Source organism: Lycium barbarum, chromosome 6, assembly GCF_019175385.1.
Source record: "Lycium barbarum isolate Lr01 chromosome 6, ASM1917538v2, whole genome shotgun sequence".
Taxonomy (NCBI): domain Eukaryota; kingdom Viridiplantae; phylum Streptophyta; class Magnoliopsida; order Solanales; family Solanaceae; genus Lycium; species Lycium barbarum.
The window spans coordinates 110,747,535-110,765,044 of record NC_083342.1 but is presented as its reverse complement, the minus strand read 5'-3'; the positions used below and the strand labels follow the sequence as shown (position 1 = coordinate 110,765,044).

General features: G+C 38.2%; 2 protein-coding genes across 5 annotated transcripts; both read right to left on the bottom strand.

The window, feature by feature from the left end:
- Positions 1–4,289: 4,289 nt before the first annotated feature.
- On the bottom strand, positions 4,290–4,880 carry LOC132644383 (uncharacterized). Its single transcript, XM_060360972.1, has one exon. It carries the CDS (start codon positions 4,878–4,880, stop codon positions 4,290–4,292), a length of 591 nt encoding a protein of 196 aa, XP_060216955.1.
- Positions 4,881–5,604: 724 nt separating this feature from the next.
- LOC132645457 (cyclic nucleotide-gated ion channel 1-like) lies at positions 5,605–10,149 on the bottom strand. Of its 4 annotated transcripts, none has more exons than XM_060362448.1 (8): positions 10,025–10,149; positions 9,101–9,479; positions 8,808–9,020; positions 7,750–8,045; positions 7,559–7,670; positions 6,991–7,233; positions 6,515–6,909; positions 5,606–6,412 (listed from the first exon to the last, which is right to left on the bottom strand). In XM_060362448.1, the coding sequence occupies exons 1-8, from the start codon at positions 10,054–10,056 to the stop codon at positions 6,112–6,114; spliced, it is 1,971 nt and encodes a 656-aa protein (XP_060218431.1). In that variant the 5' UTR covers positions 10,057–10,149; the 3' UTR covers positions 5,606–6,111. The 4 variants fall into 4 exon arrangements, with proteins under 4 accessions (XP_060218432.1, XP_060218431.1, XP_060218429.1 ...); XM_060362446.1 differs by having other exon boundaries at positions 9,101–9,485; positions 10,025–10,147; XM_060362447.1 differs by having other exon boundaries at positions 7,750–8,042; positions 9,101–9,485; positions 10,025–10,147.
- Positions 10,150–17,510: the final 7,361 nt, after the last annotated feature.

Below are 17,510 nucleotides of genomic sequence, written 5' to 3'. Positions count from 1 at the left end.
TTCTTCATATGATGCAGCTTCATACTCATACTCATTATTTGCCATTTACTTATGTTTTATTTGTTTACATCAACCGCCTACATTATCAAATGCATGTTCTTATTAGCCAATATCTGTTTGCAACATTCAGATTCCCCTGCACCACATGTGAATAAAGAATTAGAATCATTCAACCATGGCAATATGTCAATATCACACTATGTTAAGAGTATCTTTGGACAGACTTAATTAGCCCTACACTATTTTACAAGATGTTAGCATACATCCATTAAATGAAAAACATACCTTGGACAAATGCGGATCTTAGGGCCAACGGAAGCCAGAGATGAATGCGTGCACAGTAGTTAAGCTAGTCCGATACGAGTGGGATCATAATGGATACGCGAAAGAGCACTCTCCATACACTTGCAAACAGCTAGTCGATCCTTGTCATTGTTTACCCCACTCTGTATATTGTTCAGTCCTTTGCAGCACGCTTTTGATGGCTTCTCCGATATTGGATGATGTTTCCCTCTAATGTAATACAAACAGGTCACTTCCCTTTTGAAACAATTTTACAAGAAGGTGCTGCTGATGTTGCTAAAACAAGCAAGAGAATGATCATAGCACAGAATAGCCTTGCCATTGTTTCTTTTTCTACTGATAGTGGACTGTATAGTTTTTGTATTTGGTGTGAAAAGGGGAAAACTTAGTAGCACTATTTATATCTGAAAGAAGTTATTTCCTTGCCATTCACAACAATCTCAACAGTGATATATACAAGCTAAGCTACATAAGGTAAGGCTCTAAACTAGGACCTAATTACCTACAATTAAGGAGCTAAATATACAAAGTCCATAAATAGCAAATATACACTAATCAGAATATATTGACATATATTCTAACACTCCCCCCGCAGTCGAAGCGGGAGGTCGTCGAACGCTTAGACTGTCCCGAAAATCCTCAAATAATACCAAAGGGAGACCCTTGGTAAATATATCTGCAATCCGATAACGGGATGGGACTTGTAGCACTCGAACCTGTCCACGAGCAACCTTTTCGCGAACAAAATGAATATCCATCTCAATGTGTTTAGTGCGTTGATGCTGAACAGGATTCCCGACAAGATATATCGCACTAATATTATCACAATAAACCAATGTAGCCTTTTGGATAGGACAGTGAAGTTCCAAAAGTAGATTCCACAACCAACAAGATTCGGAAACCACATTGGCTACCCCTCGGTACTCAGCTTCTGCACTCGACTGGGACAAGGTTGCCTGTCGTTTAGCTGACCAAAAGATCAAGTTATCACCAAGAAAAACGCAATAACCAGAAGTAGACCGCCTGGTATCTGGACATCCACCCCAATCTGCATATGTATAAGAAACAAGAGTCGATGTAGAAGAAGGATAAAGATGGAGTCCATGTTCAAGAGTACCCTGAATATAGCGCAAAATGCGCTTGAGAGCGTGCATGTGTTCATCCTTCGGGTCATGCATGAACAAGCACACCTGTTGCATGGCATATGTAATGTCGGGTCTTGTGAAAGTGAGATACTGAAGAGCCCCAACAAGGCTCCTATAGAGGGATGGATCCTCGAACGGTGTGCTAGAAGTAGCACTGAGCTTCGGTTTAGTATCAACCGGAGTAGGTGATGACTTACATGAAGACATGCCGGCACGATCAATAATTTCTATGGCATATTTCTTCTGTGACAAAAATAGACCACCTGCATGACGGGTCACAGCTATACCCAAAAAATAGCTAAGCTCACCCAAGTCCTTCATAGCAAATTCCGAGCTAAGAAGAGTAATGATAGACTTACGAAGCTCATCAGATGAAGCAGTCAAAATAATATCGTCCACATATAACAGAAGATAAGCCATAGATGTACCCTTCCGATAGACAAACAGAGAATGATCTGAAGTACTGTGAGAAAACCCGAGAGTATGAACATAATCAGCAAATTTCCTGTACCAAGCCCGTGGAGCCTGTTTAAGCCCATAAAGAGATTTCTTCAACAAACACACATGATTGGGTTTTTCAGGATCCCGAAACCCCATAGGCTGATGCATGTAGACAGTCTCCTTAAGTTCACCATGTAAGAAAGCATTCTTGACATCAAGTTGATGAATTGGCCAAGCTTTAGATAAAGCCAGGCTGAGAACTGTGCGAATAGTAGCCGGTTTGACCACCGGGCTAAAAGTGTCACCACAATCCACTCCAACCTGTTGAGTTTTGCCATCACCTACAAGACGGGCTTTATGCCTCTCAAAAGAACAATCAGATTTTTCTTTATGAGCAAAAATCCACATAGACCGAATTACATTAACATCAGATGGACGGGGGCACCAACTCCCACGTCTTGTTTTTAATAAGAGCATCATATTCGGCATCCATAGCCTTTTTCCAATTTGGGTCACAAAGGGCCGACACTGGGTTACGGGGCAGTGGGGATTTAAAGACCGTGGAAAGAAGATTGAAGTTCTTTTTGGGCTTAAAGATCCCATTTTGGCTGCGTGTAATAGCAGGCCGAGGAGGTGAGCGAATTTGAGGAGTTGGTATAGGAAGAGTTGGAGGAGATGGGCTGCTAGGGAAATGGAGGCCGGCAGCCCAGCTGGAGGAATATGGACGCTAGTAGGGGGTGGCGTCACTGGGCTTGGGCTGGCAGGAGGGAGGGCTGACTCAGAAATGGGTCCGGTTTAGGCAGGTGGGGAAGTGGGCTCAGTGTTTGGGCCATTTTGTGGTGTTTCATTTTGAGCAGTAGAAAAATAATGGATTACAGAGGGTGATAATCCATCATCGAAGAAACTATATGTGTTATTTTGGGGAGTATGCAACTTTGCAAACGGGAATTGTGTTTCATCAAAAATCACATGACGGCTTATGATGATTTTCCGAGAAGACAAGTCATAGCATTTATATCCCCGGTGATTAGACGGGTATTCCAAAAAAACACAAGGAGTTGAGCGGGGTTGGAGTTTGTTTATGGTAGTTGAAGGAAATAGAGGATAACATAAACACCCAAAAATCCGAAGATGAGAATAGGTCGGGTCCTTTTGATAAAGAATCCGAAGAGGGGATTGATAGTTCAATAGCTTATGAGGAAGGATATTGAGAAGGTAAGTTGCCATTTGCAAAGCATGATGCCAAAATGAGGGAGGTAAAGAAGCATGTGCAAGTAAAGTGCGAACAACATTGTTAATCGTACGAATTTTTCTTTCGGCTTTTCCATTTTGAGGAGAAGTGTGAGGACAAGACAAACGGAAAGAAAGACCATGCTTTTTACAAAAATCCCAAAAAGGCCCATTATCAAATTCCCTACCATTATCACATTGTATGTTCTTTATTTCCCGTTCAAATTGAGTTCGGATGAAAGTTCTAAAATTTAAGATGGTGGAATAAGCATCGGATTTATTAGACAACGGAAAAGTCCATAAAAAATTAGAGAAATCATCCAACAATAAGATATAATATCTATGACCAGAAGAACTCAAAACAGGTGATGTCCAAAGATCAGTATGAACAATATCAAATGGCATAATAGTAGTAGAATTTGAAGAAAGAAAAGGCAATTTAATATGTTTCCCAAGAGGACATGAATGACAAATACTAGAATCTCCAGATTTATTACATTCAATAAATTTATTCTTCCTAAGAGAACTCAGAATATTAGCTCCCGGGTGACCCAAACGCTCATGCCATAATGAAGGAGCTAAAGCAGCAAAAGTAGAATGAGAAGAGACATGTGGCGTGGTGATGGGATAGAGCGCGCCCCGACTCTCACATCTCATTAGACGCATCTTCGTCTGAAAATCCTTCACAGAAAACCCAAACGGATCAAATTCAATTGAAACAGAGTTATCAGTTGTAAACTTTCTAACTGACACTAAATTTTTGATAAGGTGAGGGGCATGGAGAATATTTTTAAGAGCTAAGGGAGGATGTGGAGACTGTAATTGTGTATGACCATAACCACGAATTGGAATAGACTGACCATTACCAATAGTTATACCACGATTATTGCTCAAATTAAAATAAGACGTGAGATTACCTTTCCCGGATGTCATATGAGAAATGGCACCGGTGTCCATGTACCAGTTTGGATCCGAAGGAGTAATGTTGAGGGTGTGCATCGCCGCCTCTATATCAGTTGGGGTCAGTCCAGTAGCCGAGTAGGCTTGCTGCGGTCTAGGCCCAAGAATACCAGGTTGCTGGCGCTGGCCTTGTCGGAAATTAGGCCTGGCCCATGGACTAGTGGGAAATGGGCATGGTGGAACTGCCCACTGCATCTACGGCCAAGGCCACTACTGTGACAGCCACTGATTTGGGGCTTGCTGCTGGCCACCGTTCCACCTGCTGGTGTCGCTGCCTTTGCCCCCACCACCGGACCTACCACCAGAACTCCCTTTACCGCCGCCACGACCACCGGATGAGGAACGATTCTTCCCAGAATTACTTCGGTGTTGTTGCCGTTTCCCACCATTATTATTACGGTGGGTTGAATGTTGATCAACATTCTTTTGAGAATCATCCAAGTCCCGGGCCACCATGGCAGAATAGGTGGTCTGAGTCGCCTTCTTCAGTCCCGCTTCTTCAAGAACGAGCATTGATCGGGCTTGATAAAATTGAGGCAAAGGGTCACTTTGACGAATTAGTGTGGCCACCCTCTTGTATGACTCGGTAAGGCCCGAAACCAATTGGAGAACCAGCCGACTATTGTCCACCGGAGAGCCGACGCTCTTAAGTAAATCCGACAACAACTTGAGATGTTGACAGTAAGCAGAGACATTTGGGAAATTCTCTATTTGTGTGTGAGCGAAATCATACTCAAGTGTGACGGCACGGGAGTGTTTGTTATCTTGGAATATATCACGCAACCTATTCCAAGCCTCCATTGCCGTGGTGTCGGGTTCAAGAATTGTGTGTAACAGATCATGAGAGATAGTGGCGTAAATCCACTGAAGAATTGTAGCATCGAGAGTCGACCACAGTTCCTTCTCCTCCTCGGTCTTAGGCGGTTTCTCCTTTCCCGAAGCCGGAGGAATAATATGATCAAGTACCTTATGAGATCTTGCGTGAATTTTGAAAAGCTCCGCCCATGTCGCATATTGAACGTTCTCCATCTCAAGAGTGATGGGAACAAGATTTTTGATGTTTGAAACAACAAGAGCAGGGTGAAAAGAGGACTTTGAGTCACCCATGGAGATGGAGAATTTAGAGAAGAAGATGAAAGAATGCAACAGGAAGAGGGGCGGCTAGGGTGCGGAAGAGGGATGATCTTTTGCTAGAAATCTGATACCATGAAAGAAGTTATTTCCTTGCCATTCACAACAATCTCAACAGTGATATATACAAGCTAAGCTACATAAGGTAAGGCTCTAAACTAGGACCTAATTACCTACAATTAAGGAGCTAAATATACAAAGTCCATAAATAGCAAATATACACTAATCAGAATATATTGACATATATTCTAACAATATCATGTGAGGCAAGTGGTTGTTGCCTGCATTTCTTGGGCGGTTAGCACACAAGTATCATGGAATGCTTATGATCCTCCACATTTCAAGACTGATTGATTCAATTCTGTCAAAAAAAAAAAAATGGATTTTCAACTGGATGAAATTGTTGACATTTCTGTTGGGAGAAAGGATTTCAACAAGGCTAAGAATTTGCAAAACATTTTGCTTCTTAGGAAATAAATAAAAATCCATGCTATACAAAATATTGCACAATCTATTGGACTTCAGAGTTCAAATTTGACTAGACTGTGACCACATGTAAAATAGCCAAAATCTATTGAAAGCCATAGTTTAGTAGAATACTACAATTTACAAGGCAGGAGCAGAATGCCTGTTTTATATTCATGTTGGTCGCTGCAATGTTGTTTGTTCTAGCGATAGGCTCCATGCGCGATTCTGGTTCGCAATTCGGTTTTCTGTTCTGGAATGAATCTGTTCTAAAGAAAGACCTGCCTATACTGAAGAGAGACTGGTACATGGTAATGAATGTTGGTATCTAATCTTAAAAATATACAACAGACTCTTCTAACTGACTGATCGTAAAAACTAACACTAAAACCAAACTGCAACAGCCAGGTCATAGAAGAGCCTATTTCCAATATTTCTAGCTTAAGGAGCTAAAATCAGGTTCAGCTGGCTTCTGAAGCAATAAGGGACTTAATCTGGTAGATGATTTGGAACCCCTTGGGTGGTTGCGCCGCAAGGCACACAACGCGTTGGCAGCAAATCTTGATGCATAAATGGTAGCTCCAAGACTAGGTAAATTTGCTGTCTCATTTGCCAATGCAGCTTGCAGTCTATCTTCTTCCTCTCTCAAAGATTTCTCAAGCTTGTTCCTGCAGTGTCTTCGCCACGCTGCTTGTATAAAGCAGGCTGCCCATGTCCTCCAGCGCTGTGAATAGAACCTAAAACAGCCAACGTATATTGTAAATTTTAAGCGCCTTCTCCAAAACTGATGTTAGTATAAGACTTGTGTTTTGGAATTGAACAAGGGTTGGTCAATATACCTGAAAGCATGCCGAAGTTGCTTGCTATGAAGTCGTCTAAATTGGGGGGCAACAAACTTGAGATCATCAGCTGCAAGAGCAAAAGCTTCAACATCTGTAACAGCTGTTACTGTTCTAGTTGAGGCGGGAAGAGTCGTGGAAGCACAAGGGTCCAAAGCCCATATAAGAAGCTCTTCTCCACAGAAATCACCAGCCTTGAGAGAGGCAGAGTTGAAGAAACCAGTTCTTCCACCATTGGTGGTCGTAGTCAATAAAGTACCTTTTGTGAGAAAAAGCATTTCACTCACTGGATCTCCTTCTCGGATTATGTAGCTATTCTCGGTGAAAAGAGCTGGTTTCAGTCGATCACACAATGCATCCTGTAACTGGTCATTCATTTTCTCAAACATGGGAACCTGGATATAGAAAGATTAAATAGGATCAACAGTTTGAAGAATGCAAGAAAGGGCATGAGGAGAACAAAAACAGGCACTCACTCTTTTGAGCAAAGACCAACAGAGATGACGCTTTACGTCTCTTCTCAAGTCGTTGGGAAGGTTAGAAATTAGATGATCTTCATCAACACCTCTAGTTTGTTCCCATTTGTACTGCTCATATCTTCGAATGCGTTCTCTCAGGTCGTGAGGAAGCATTCGGTGAGACATCCACTGTTCTACATCCTGCCTTTTCGACATCATCCCCTCTAGTCTAAGTCTAACTGTGATAGACTGCAAATACTCCTGTAGCAAGCAATTAATGAAACATTAGTTGACGTCAATTCTCTCCAATGTAAAAAGGTTTTATCTTTTCTCTAGTTTGGCAAATAGAAACTCACAACTTGATCTTGAAAGTAGAAGGGGTTGAAGCATGGTGGGAATCAGAATGCATTGTCAAATTAATGATATTTATTCATAACTTCCTTGATGGATTAGAAACTAAGAGGAAGAGATTAAAACCCAATGCATATCAATGCCATTAATGTGAATTTTTTTCACTTCAAAACATGTTGCGTTAATTCAAGACTTTAAGGTAAGAACTAATAATAAGTGCTCCATCAATCCGTACCTGCATGTTGCCTATAAGAAAGGCAAAAAGGATCAGCCCAACAATGCAAATGAAGATGGCAAAGAGGGTCTCCCATACATAATTGCTTGTTTTAAGGTCTTGGCCAAGAGAACTGAAAAACATAAGACAGGAGGATCTTTTTAGCTAAGAGAGTTACCAAATGATGAAAAACAAAAAACAGGACCACAGACCTTAAATTTCGCATCCCCCACCAGAAGCAATAGCTGAGTTTGGACCAGAAACATCTTTTTCCTACAACTCGAGACTGAAGAGCATCAAGAAATATCCCAAAATCAAAGTCACCCTCTTGTATATCTTCCGGTTTCAGGAGAGGACAAGAAGAATTGAGAAATTGAGCGTTTCCATTCCCTTGTTTCACACAACATAAGTGGTCTAACACACAGTTTTTAATATCCTTACATGCTTCCCTCCAGCAGTTATCTAGTCGAAACACTGTGATCAAATACCATAAGGCTCCAACTACCTGCTGTCAGACACTTGTCCATATCATTATACATGTGAAGATAAAAAATAACACATCTATGCATGGACACAACAACAGTCATCTCCTGTTTAATTAGGAATCAGTGTCTTACTGGAATCTAACGTGCAAGTATAATTATCAATAAGTAATTCAGCTATTAATTACTAAAAAAAAAAAAAAAGGGGCAGCCCGGTGCACTAAGCTCCCGCTATGCGCGGGGTCCGGGAAAGGCCGGACCACAAGGGTCTATTGTACGCAGCCTTACCTTGCATTTCTGCAAGAGGCTGTTTCCACGGCTCGAACCCGTGACCTCCTGGTCACATGGCAGCAACTTTACCAGTTACGTCAAGGATCCCCTTCTCAGCTACTATTAATTACTATAATAAAAAAATTATCTCACAAGGATGATTGATTTTTGCTGAAGACAGGTAACAATGGTTTACATATTACTCCCTCCGTCTCAATTTATGTGGCACCATTTGATCGGGCACGGAGTTTAAGAAATAAAGAAAGACTTTGTTATGTTTACCAAATTGTCCTTACTTTAGTGCCTTCTTTTATTGACTTTTCTTCACATTAAGTACATCTTTTAAAGTTAAGTGGGACCCAACAAGGATAAAATAGAGATGATGCCATTAAATAGTTGTCAAATAAGGAAAGATGACATTCATTTTGGGACGGGCTAAAAAGAAAATTGTGCCACATAAATTGAGACTGATTGATAATAAATTATAGCACAATTAATATACGATGAGTGATCTATACATTACTGGCGATCATGAACAGGAATAAATTGAGAGCAGCTCCAGCCCATGCCGTTTCAGTAAAAAAGCCTGTTGTTCTTGTTACTTCCTTATATAATGGGTATATCCTAATGATTCTCGGAATATATTGTACGAAAATAACAATCACCAACTGTTTTTTCATCTCCAGAGATATGGGGTGATTCATGTTCGGAGCAGTGATAAATAGCACCATCTGTACCAACAGATGGCTAATATGTTAATATAAAGATATAACTGAATTCCAACTGAATGTCTGTGGAATTAAACACAAACCTGTGGGAGTGGAAGAACAGCTAGAATGTCAATGAGGAAATAAGGGAGCAAGTATCGCTTGGCTATACGGAAAGCATCCTCAATCAACTCATCCCTACCAAATACTCGAGAAGAAGGAGCAAAAAAACCAGTGCGAAATTGCAAGATGATATGATATATATAGCAAAGATCGGTGAGTGATCGCAGAACAGAAATAGGGATCTTTAATGAGCTGTCCAAATCAAGGCACTTCCTCTTGTTATCAACGACAGGAATGTAGAAAAACAATGGATCAATGGCCACTGAAATTATGCAAGCCAAGACAAATATTTTGTTCCAGAACTGCAGAAATGGTTCCTGAGGATCAAGAAGTTTCTTTCTTGTTGATAATTCTTTTGGCCTGTCACTTAGAGAAGGTCATACATATATATTAGCAGAGGTGGCGCCAGAATTTGTAGTTTATGGTTCAGAATTTTAGTCCTTTTAAATTAGTGGGTTTTAAATTAATTATTTGTACATATTAAGTGGGTTTTAAATTAATTATTTGTACATATTAAATGATCCTTATGTTGCTTCTGTTTTACTTGAGTCGAGTGTCTACCGAAAACAACCTCCCTACTTTAACCTGTCAAGGTAGGAATAAGGTCTGCGTACAGTCTATTCTCCCTAGACCTCACTGGTATGTTGTTGTTTGTACATATTAAATGATTTTGTTAAGACAAATAAAGAATTTAAACCAAAGTTACTCGGTCGGTCGAACCATTATGGAAAAGTTAAAGAATACTGCAAGACAGAAATACAAAAAGGGTATGCAAAATTATTTGAGAGTTTGGCAAAATAAAGCAGATAGCAAAGAAATATCAGAAGTAAGTAAGATATCTACATTTTACAATTGCTAGTTAAATTCAAGACGTACGGTGGTCACAATTTCATGGAACTAATTACCTTAAGTAATTTTCTTGATAGAGAGCCGTCATTTTCAGCTAATTAATTCTCTGTTGCAGAAAGAGAATGTCAAACAAGAACAACTTCCCTTTCCACTATACCCCTCTACTAGCAAGAAATTGTAGCCCAGATACACTTCCAACTGAAAGTATTAAGACTTAAATAACTGAACTTCAACAAAAAAATAAACAGAAAGCCGCAAAAAAGTGGTGGGTCATGGCTTTCTTGAAAAGTGACTTCTAGTCCACGTCTTAGAAGTTTCTCAAGAAATTAAACAAAAAGTATCAAAAAAGAGTTGCGAAAAAGACAAATCAATTTGTTTGTCTGGTTTTGACTTAACATAAAATTAAAAAAAAAATAAACAAGACTTTTGAATCTTATGTTCTTAAATTAAAGATATGTAAAATATATCAAAATACTCTTTAATCTTGTGATTTTAAATATATCACGTGAAAAGTTTAAATTGAAGAGTTGCCAAAAAATTTCTTTTTAAAATGGACTAAAAAAAGTAAGACAAATGAATTGAAAAAGAGGGCGTAAATATGTTTTGTTAATGAGGGAGCTTCCATGTTGATGCAGTAGTCTATTCGAGCGATCTAATTGATTGCAACCCCTTTTATTTGGTACAATACAGTAAAAAGAGAAATTAAGGAAGAATTGGTCATCATAACACTCGACGTCAACAGCTAAATTCCACATAGATACGTGGCGGACCCACCAAGGGTCCAAAGGATTCAAATGAACCCACTTCGTCGAAAGTTCTTAGTATTTTATATAGGTTAAGTTTTGTTACGTAGCTATAGAAGTTAATTGAATCCACTTTGAAACAAGATGATCCTGCGGGGACTATGATCTAGTGGGCTCAATTTACAGAGAAAATCACTGAGTTCGAAAAAAGGTTGCGTAGCTCCTCTCAATGTCTTTTGCATTCTTTTTTGTTCTGTCACCGTATGTACTGCACAAGTTCATGTGCTAAGTCCTACTCAACAGCACTCCCTCCGTCCCAATTTATATAATGTAGTTTGAATGGGTACGGAATTTTAGAAATAAAGGAAGACTTTTGAATCTTGTAGTCTAAAACAAGTCAAAGATATTTGTGTGATTATAGATCATCTCATTAAGCATAAAAGGTAAAGTTTCCAAATAAGGAAATGTGTCATTTTTTTTTAGTACTAGGGAAAAGTAGTTTATTCTTCTTCTTCCTTAAAAAGAAAAGGGCAAAGGGGCAAATATACCCCTCAACTATAGGATATGGAGCAAATATACCTTCCGTTAAAAAAAAGGAGAATTTATGCCCTCGCCGTTAATGAAAAGGGGCATATATACCCCTTAACTATAGGATATGGAGCAAATATACCCCTCGTTACAAAATTGGTGCAACTATACCCCTGTCGTTTTAAAATGGTGCAAATATACCCCTGTCGTTTTAAAATGGTGCAAATATACCCCTGTCGTTTTAAAATGGTGCAAATATGCCCTTTTCACTAACGGATTTTAAAAAAAAAATTAGGTTATTTTTTAATTAAAAAATATCACGTGACTTTAAAAAAAAGTCTACCCATTTTTTTGTGTAGACATACTTTTCTAAGGCCACATAGTAATTTTTTCTTTTGATAGGTGGGGTCTGTTCGTTTAAAAAAAATATCTTCGTGACTTTAAAAAAATAAGTCTATCCATTTTTTTAAAAGAACCAGACCTTACTCATCAATTTTTTTTTTACTATGTGGCCTTAGAAAAGTATGTCTACGCAAAAAAATGGGTAGACTTTTTTTTAAAGTCAGGTGATATTTTTTAATTAAAAAATAACCTAAATATTTTTTTTTAAATCCGTCAGTGAAAAGGGTAGACTTATTTTTTTTTTTTTACAAATGGGTAGACTTATTTTTTTTAAAGTCACAGAGATATTTTTTTTAAACGAACAGACCCCACCTATAAAAACAATTACTATGTGGCCTTAGAAAAGTATGTCTACACAAATAAATGGGTAGACTTTTTTTTTAAAGTCACGTGATATTTTTTAATTAAAAAATAACCTAAATATATATTTTTTTAAATCCGTCACTGAAAAGGGTAGACTTATTTTTTTAAAAAAATGGGTAGACTTATTTTTTTTAAAGTCACGGAGATATGTTTTTTAAACGAACAGACCCCAAAAAAAAAATTACTATGTGGCCTTAGAAAAGTATGTCTACACAAAAAAATGGGTAGACTTTTTTTTAAAGTCACGTGATGTTTTTTAATTAAAAAATAACCTAAATATTTTTTTAAAAAAATTCGTCAGTGAAAAGGGTATATTTGCACCATTTTAAAACGACAGGGGCATATTTGCACCATTTTAAAACGACAGGGGTATATTTGCACCAATTTTGTAACGAGGGGTATATTTGCTCCATATCCTATAGTTAAGGGGTATATATGCCCCTTTTCATTAACGGCGAGGGCATAAATCCTCCTTTTTTTTAACGGAGGGTATATTTGCTCCATATCCTATAGTTGAGGGGTATATTTGCCCCTTTGCCCAAAAGAAAATTATGATGAGCTAGTGCAATCATTGAACTTATTTACTATAATTTATCAGTTCATCTTAAATTAGTTTATGCTAAATTGTTTATTTGTTACATTAAAATTATTTATTTTACTTTACAAGCTTTCTTCCTGATAGTTTATATAATTAGTTTAGTTTAAGTTATAACTCTTTATAGTTTGTTGTCTTTTGTTGGTACATTGACAACTTCATTATTTAGTTTATCAATAAAAATGAGATTTCAGATTTAGTTAATTTCTTAGAGTCTGGTAAATTTCGGTTAATATATTTTTTGGTTAATGTTTAACAATTTGTAGACTTCGTTGAAATAATTTGTTAAATTAAATAGATAAATGTCTAACATTTTTAGTTTAAAAAATTGGTTTTTCTTAAACGTTTTAAATTAGGGAGAATAACCTATATATCCATAAGAATAGGGTATATTTACAAAATATGACGATACTTTTCAGTTTACAAAACATACCAACAGATTTCTTACAACACATATATGAAATTTTTTGTGTATGAAATGTGTATATCTTGGTCAGAGCTTAAAATTTTCTCTCAGAATTTTGTGTATGAAATATGTATATCTTGCTCAAGGCTTAAAAATTTCGCTCAGATTTTTGTGTATGAAAACTGCATGAAATATGTATATCTCGCTCAAGACTTAGAATGCTCACAGTTTTCGTGTATTAAAACTGGATAAAAACGATATGAAATATGCATATAACTGTATAAATTTTGTATAAAGTTCATGTTAGTTTTTTGAAAATTTAATACAACTACAACACCTTTATATATAATTCGGAGACAAATTTAATATAATTTTGAATCTTGCTTCGAAATTCGGATGAAATATAAAACAACTTTGTATACAATTTTCATACAATATTTATTGAATATAAAATTCAAAATATTCAAAATTTTCAGCATCAAGAGATAAGAAGCTTAAGTTCTATGCTTTCTAGTTGTTATACAAGAGCTAAATCAAAAGCCTAATGAACATTACGCTAGATCAAGGGTCCATGAAATCACTGAGGGTGTCTCTTTGGTCTGAACTACTTGCAGTACCACAACTCTAACCATACCGACTTATGGTTAAGATTGCAGCAAACAATAGGAGATAAAAAACTTGTCGACAAGTATGCTTTGTTGATGAAGAAGAGAAAGAGATTGAGAATCGCCTCGTTGAAAAGTTGGGACAGTGTCGGAAAGTATGGATGAAACAGAGCATCGACAAGCGATTTTTTCTTCCAGATCTGGACAGATTGTGATAGAGAAGGAGAAGGCAAGGGTCGGTTGATTTTTTTTTTCCAGATCTAGATAGATTGTGATAGAAAAGGGAGGAAGGGAAGGGTGGGATTTTTTTATTTTTTTTAAATCTGATATGTTGTGTAATTAAATTGGTGTATTTTGTAAATAAAAAAAGTATCCTTATATTTTGTAATATAAAGTCTTAAGTAGTATTATTAGGTCATTTTCCCTTTAAATTATCCACTAAATTTTGAAAAAACAAAAGAACAAGAAATATCGACCTCAACTTTTTTAGATTGTTCATTTTGTGGTAACATTATGCCCCCTCCAAATTGTAAACTTCGTTGAAATAGCGTTGTTAAATTAAATAGATAAATTGTGAATATTTTTAGTTTAAAAAAATTGGTCTTTGTTAGTTTGTTAAGCGTTTTAAAAAAAATTCCCCCTATTTTTTGAGAAAACAAAGTAAAAAGGAATGTTCACCTCTACTTTTTTAGATCGTTCATTTTGTGGTTGCATTATGACCCCTGTATGCCCCCCTTCACCCCCTCCCCCCCTGCACGGCCACCCTTAAAAGAAAAGTGCATTTGTTGAATCTCACTTGCTGGTATCACTCTTATGTCAGTTAATGTCATTTTTTATTGAAGCCACTTATGTAAAACTCTGAGTCTGTCACTGTATGTTAGTTATAGAGATTTAGAGGGATAGTTGTGATTGAAGTACCCGAGCAGTTGTCCAGGACTCGAACGTTCACTTTGGTAATACATATAATCGTTAATTTATAAATTAAAAAAAAAAAGAAAAAAAAGTGTGTCACCGGTTTGGATTTTGGGTCAGGTCGGATCAGATCTTTTTAATTGAGTTTTTATTTATTGGATAGATTAAAAAAAAGAGTAAAAATATATTAATCATGACATTTGAATTAGTGAAGCGATTTTTTTTGGTATTTTAGAAAAATATAGGGAATCCAATTTATGACATTATTGTGATTATTCATTATGATATATTGCCCTCTAGTGCAGATTTAGTCATATGTTTCAGGTAAATTAATCAAATTAGGTGGTTTTTCTAGTTTTTAGAAATTGATAAATCATATTTCATGTTTTTTATAGAAAAAGTACATTCAAACAACCAATTATTATTTGCAAAAAGAATAACTAAGTACAACTCATCTTCAACTCCAACTTCAAAAATTCCTAATAAAGTGAAAAATATCTGGTTTCCATGGTAAAACGCCTGCTTAGCATACCGGGTGGCCGAACATGGGAAAATCCTATGTTGCTCGGACTCTCTAAAAATGTTGCCGCACCCGCGTCGGATTCTCCAAAAATGCCCTACTTTTGGAGAACTCACACACACCCGTCGACATTTCTGAAGAGTCCGAGCAACATAGGGAAAAACAATATAAGATGAATAATCTGTCCCGAAAATTGCTCGATAAGAATGATTTCTTCCAATATTCTGTCTCTCTGTCTTAGCTAGCAACTTAATAAATCCATGGAGTTACAAATCTTAGATATGGTAACATCTCTCTGTTGGAAAACTTTATACAGTCCATACAAGATCGCAAGTAAATCATTAGACAGAGATATAAATCTAGAAGATTAGTAAGGGCACTTACCTTGATCCATTGGAAATCAAAAGAAGGAAGTTGTGCTCTTCTTGATAGATTATGTAAATATTAATTAGAATATTTTGTAGTTTACTATTTTAGGTTAGCATATTTTGTATATTGTGTAATCTCCTATTTTAGGTTAAAATATTATTCTCCTATTTTGTATATAAACCAATTCAAGTAATGAAAGGATTCAAGGAAAATATTTCTTACATTGAATCAGATTAGGGTTTCTTTCTTCTTCCTCCTTCCGCTACGCCCTAAATCCCTATTTTTCCTCCCTAAGCCGTCGCCCCCCTTTTTTTTTTTTTTTTCCCATGGCCGACGCACCTACCACCCTGGCTAAGCCCACGTTCCACCCGGCCCTCGCGGTCTCCAATATCAAGAATCACATCTCTGTTACTCTTGAGATGGAAAACTCACAATAGGGTACATGGGCCGAGCTTTTCAAAATTCATGCTCGTTCTCACAAGGTCCTTCATCACATCATTCCTCCACCTAAAGGTAAGGAGAAGCCGGCTCCCAAAACTGATGAGGAAGTTGAATTATAGACCACCATTGACGCCACCGTGCATCAATGGATTTATTCGACAATTTCGAATGATCTGTTAAACACTATCATCGAACCAGACGCTACTGCCATGGACGCTTGGGATCGCTTGCGTGATATCTTCCAAGATCATCAAACTTCTCGTGCGGTGACTCTCAAACAAGAATTCACGACGACTCGTATAGAGGATTTTCCCAATGCCTCCGCCTATTGTCATCGTCTCAAGAGCCTTGCCGATTAACTGAAAAACGTCGGGGCTCCCGTGACGAATATCCACCTTGCCCTTCAACTGGTCTCGGGTCTCACTGAAGTGTACAAAGGGGTTGGGACACAAATTCGCCATGCAAAGTCGCTTCCCCCATTCACCGAGGTTCGGTCTTCCCTTGTTTTGGAAGAACGTGAACTTTCGGCTATGGTGTCTCACGAGTCTGGTTCGGCTATGGTGGCCTTGGTCGACGACGCGCCACTCCCCTCGGATACCACAAGCTCACGCCGAGGGAAATCAAAAAATTCCCGCGGCCAAAATTCTGGAACTGGCCGTAAGGGGGGCTCGGGCCGCGGCTCAGGCAACGGCAAAATCACCGGTGGCCGCGGTAATTCTGCCCGAAGCAGCGGCGGTCAGCAGCAGTTTGGCCACTGGCAGTGGGTCCCCCAGCCCCGTTGGGCAGCTCCTCTCCCCTGCTCGTACCCGACAACCTCTTGGGCTTGTCCGCCGCCAGTCCCGCCACAACAACAGGGTATTTTGGGCCCTCCTCCAGCTCAGCAGCTCTACACGGTGACAGTGGCTTCTCCCGGGTCGTATGTTCCAACCGACTTTGAGTCCGCAATGCACACAATAACCTTGAACCCGCCCAATCTAAATTGGTACATGGACACCGGAGCCACTTCTCATATGACATCCTCGAACGGTAATCTCTCGTCTTATTTTAATTTGAGCAGTCAAAATAATGGTATTGTTGTGGGAAATGGTCATTCGATTCCAATTCGTGGTTGTGGTCATACTAGTTTGCCTCCCCCAAACCCCCCTTTATCCATACAAAATATTCTAATTAATATTTACATAATCTATCAAGCCAAGTGATGCAACCACAATGGGGAAATGCCATCGTCCAAAAACTCATAAGTAATAGAAGTGGGAGAATGTAAATTGGAAAAGGGGAAGACATTCTCATAAAAAATCACGTGACGAGAAATAATGATTTTATGGGACGATAAATTATAACACTTATACCCTCTGTGATTCGTAGTATACCCCAAAAAGACACACGATGTAGACCGGGATTGCAATTTGTGGATAGTCGGAGAAGGAAAGAGGGAATAGCATAAACACTCAAAAACCCGCAGATGAGAGTAAGATGGCTTTATTTGGTATAGCACTTGAAGAGGAGAAACGTGACCTAATAATTTACTTGGTAAAATATTAAGAAGATATGTTGCCATTTGTAAGGCGTGATGCCAGAACGAAGGAGGGAGAGAAGCATGAGCAAGAAGAGTCCGAGTGATATTATTGATAGAACGGATTTTTCTTTCGGTTTTCCCA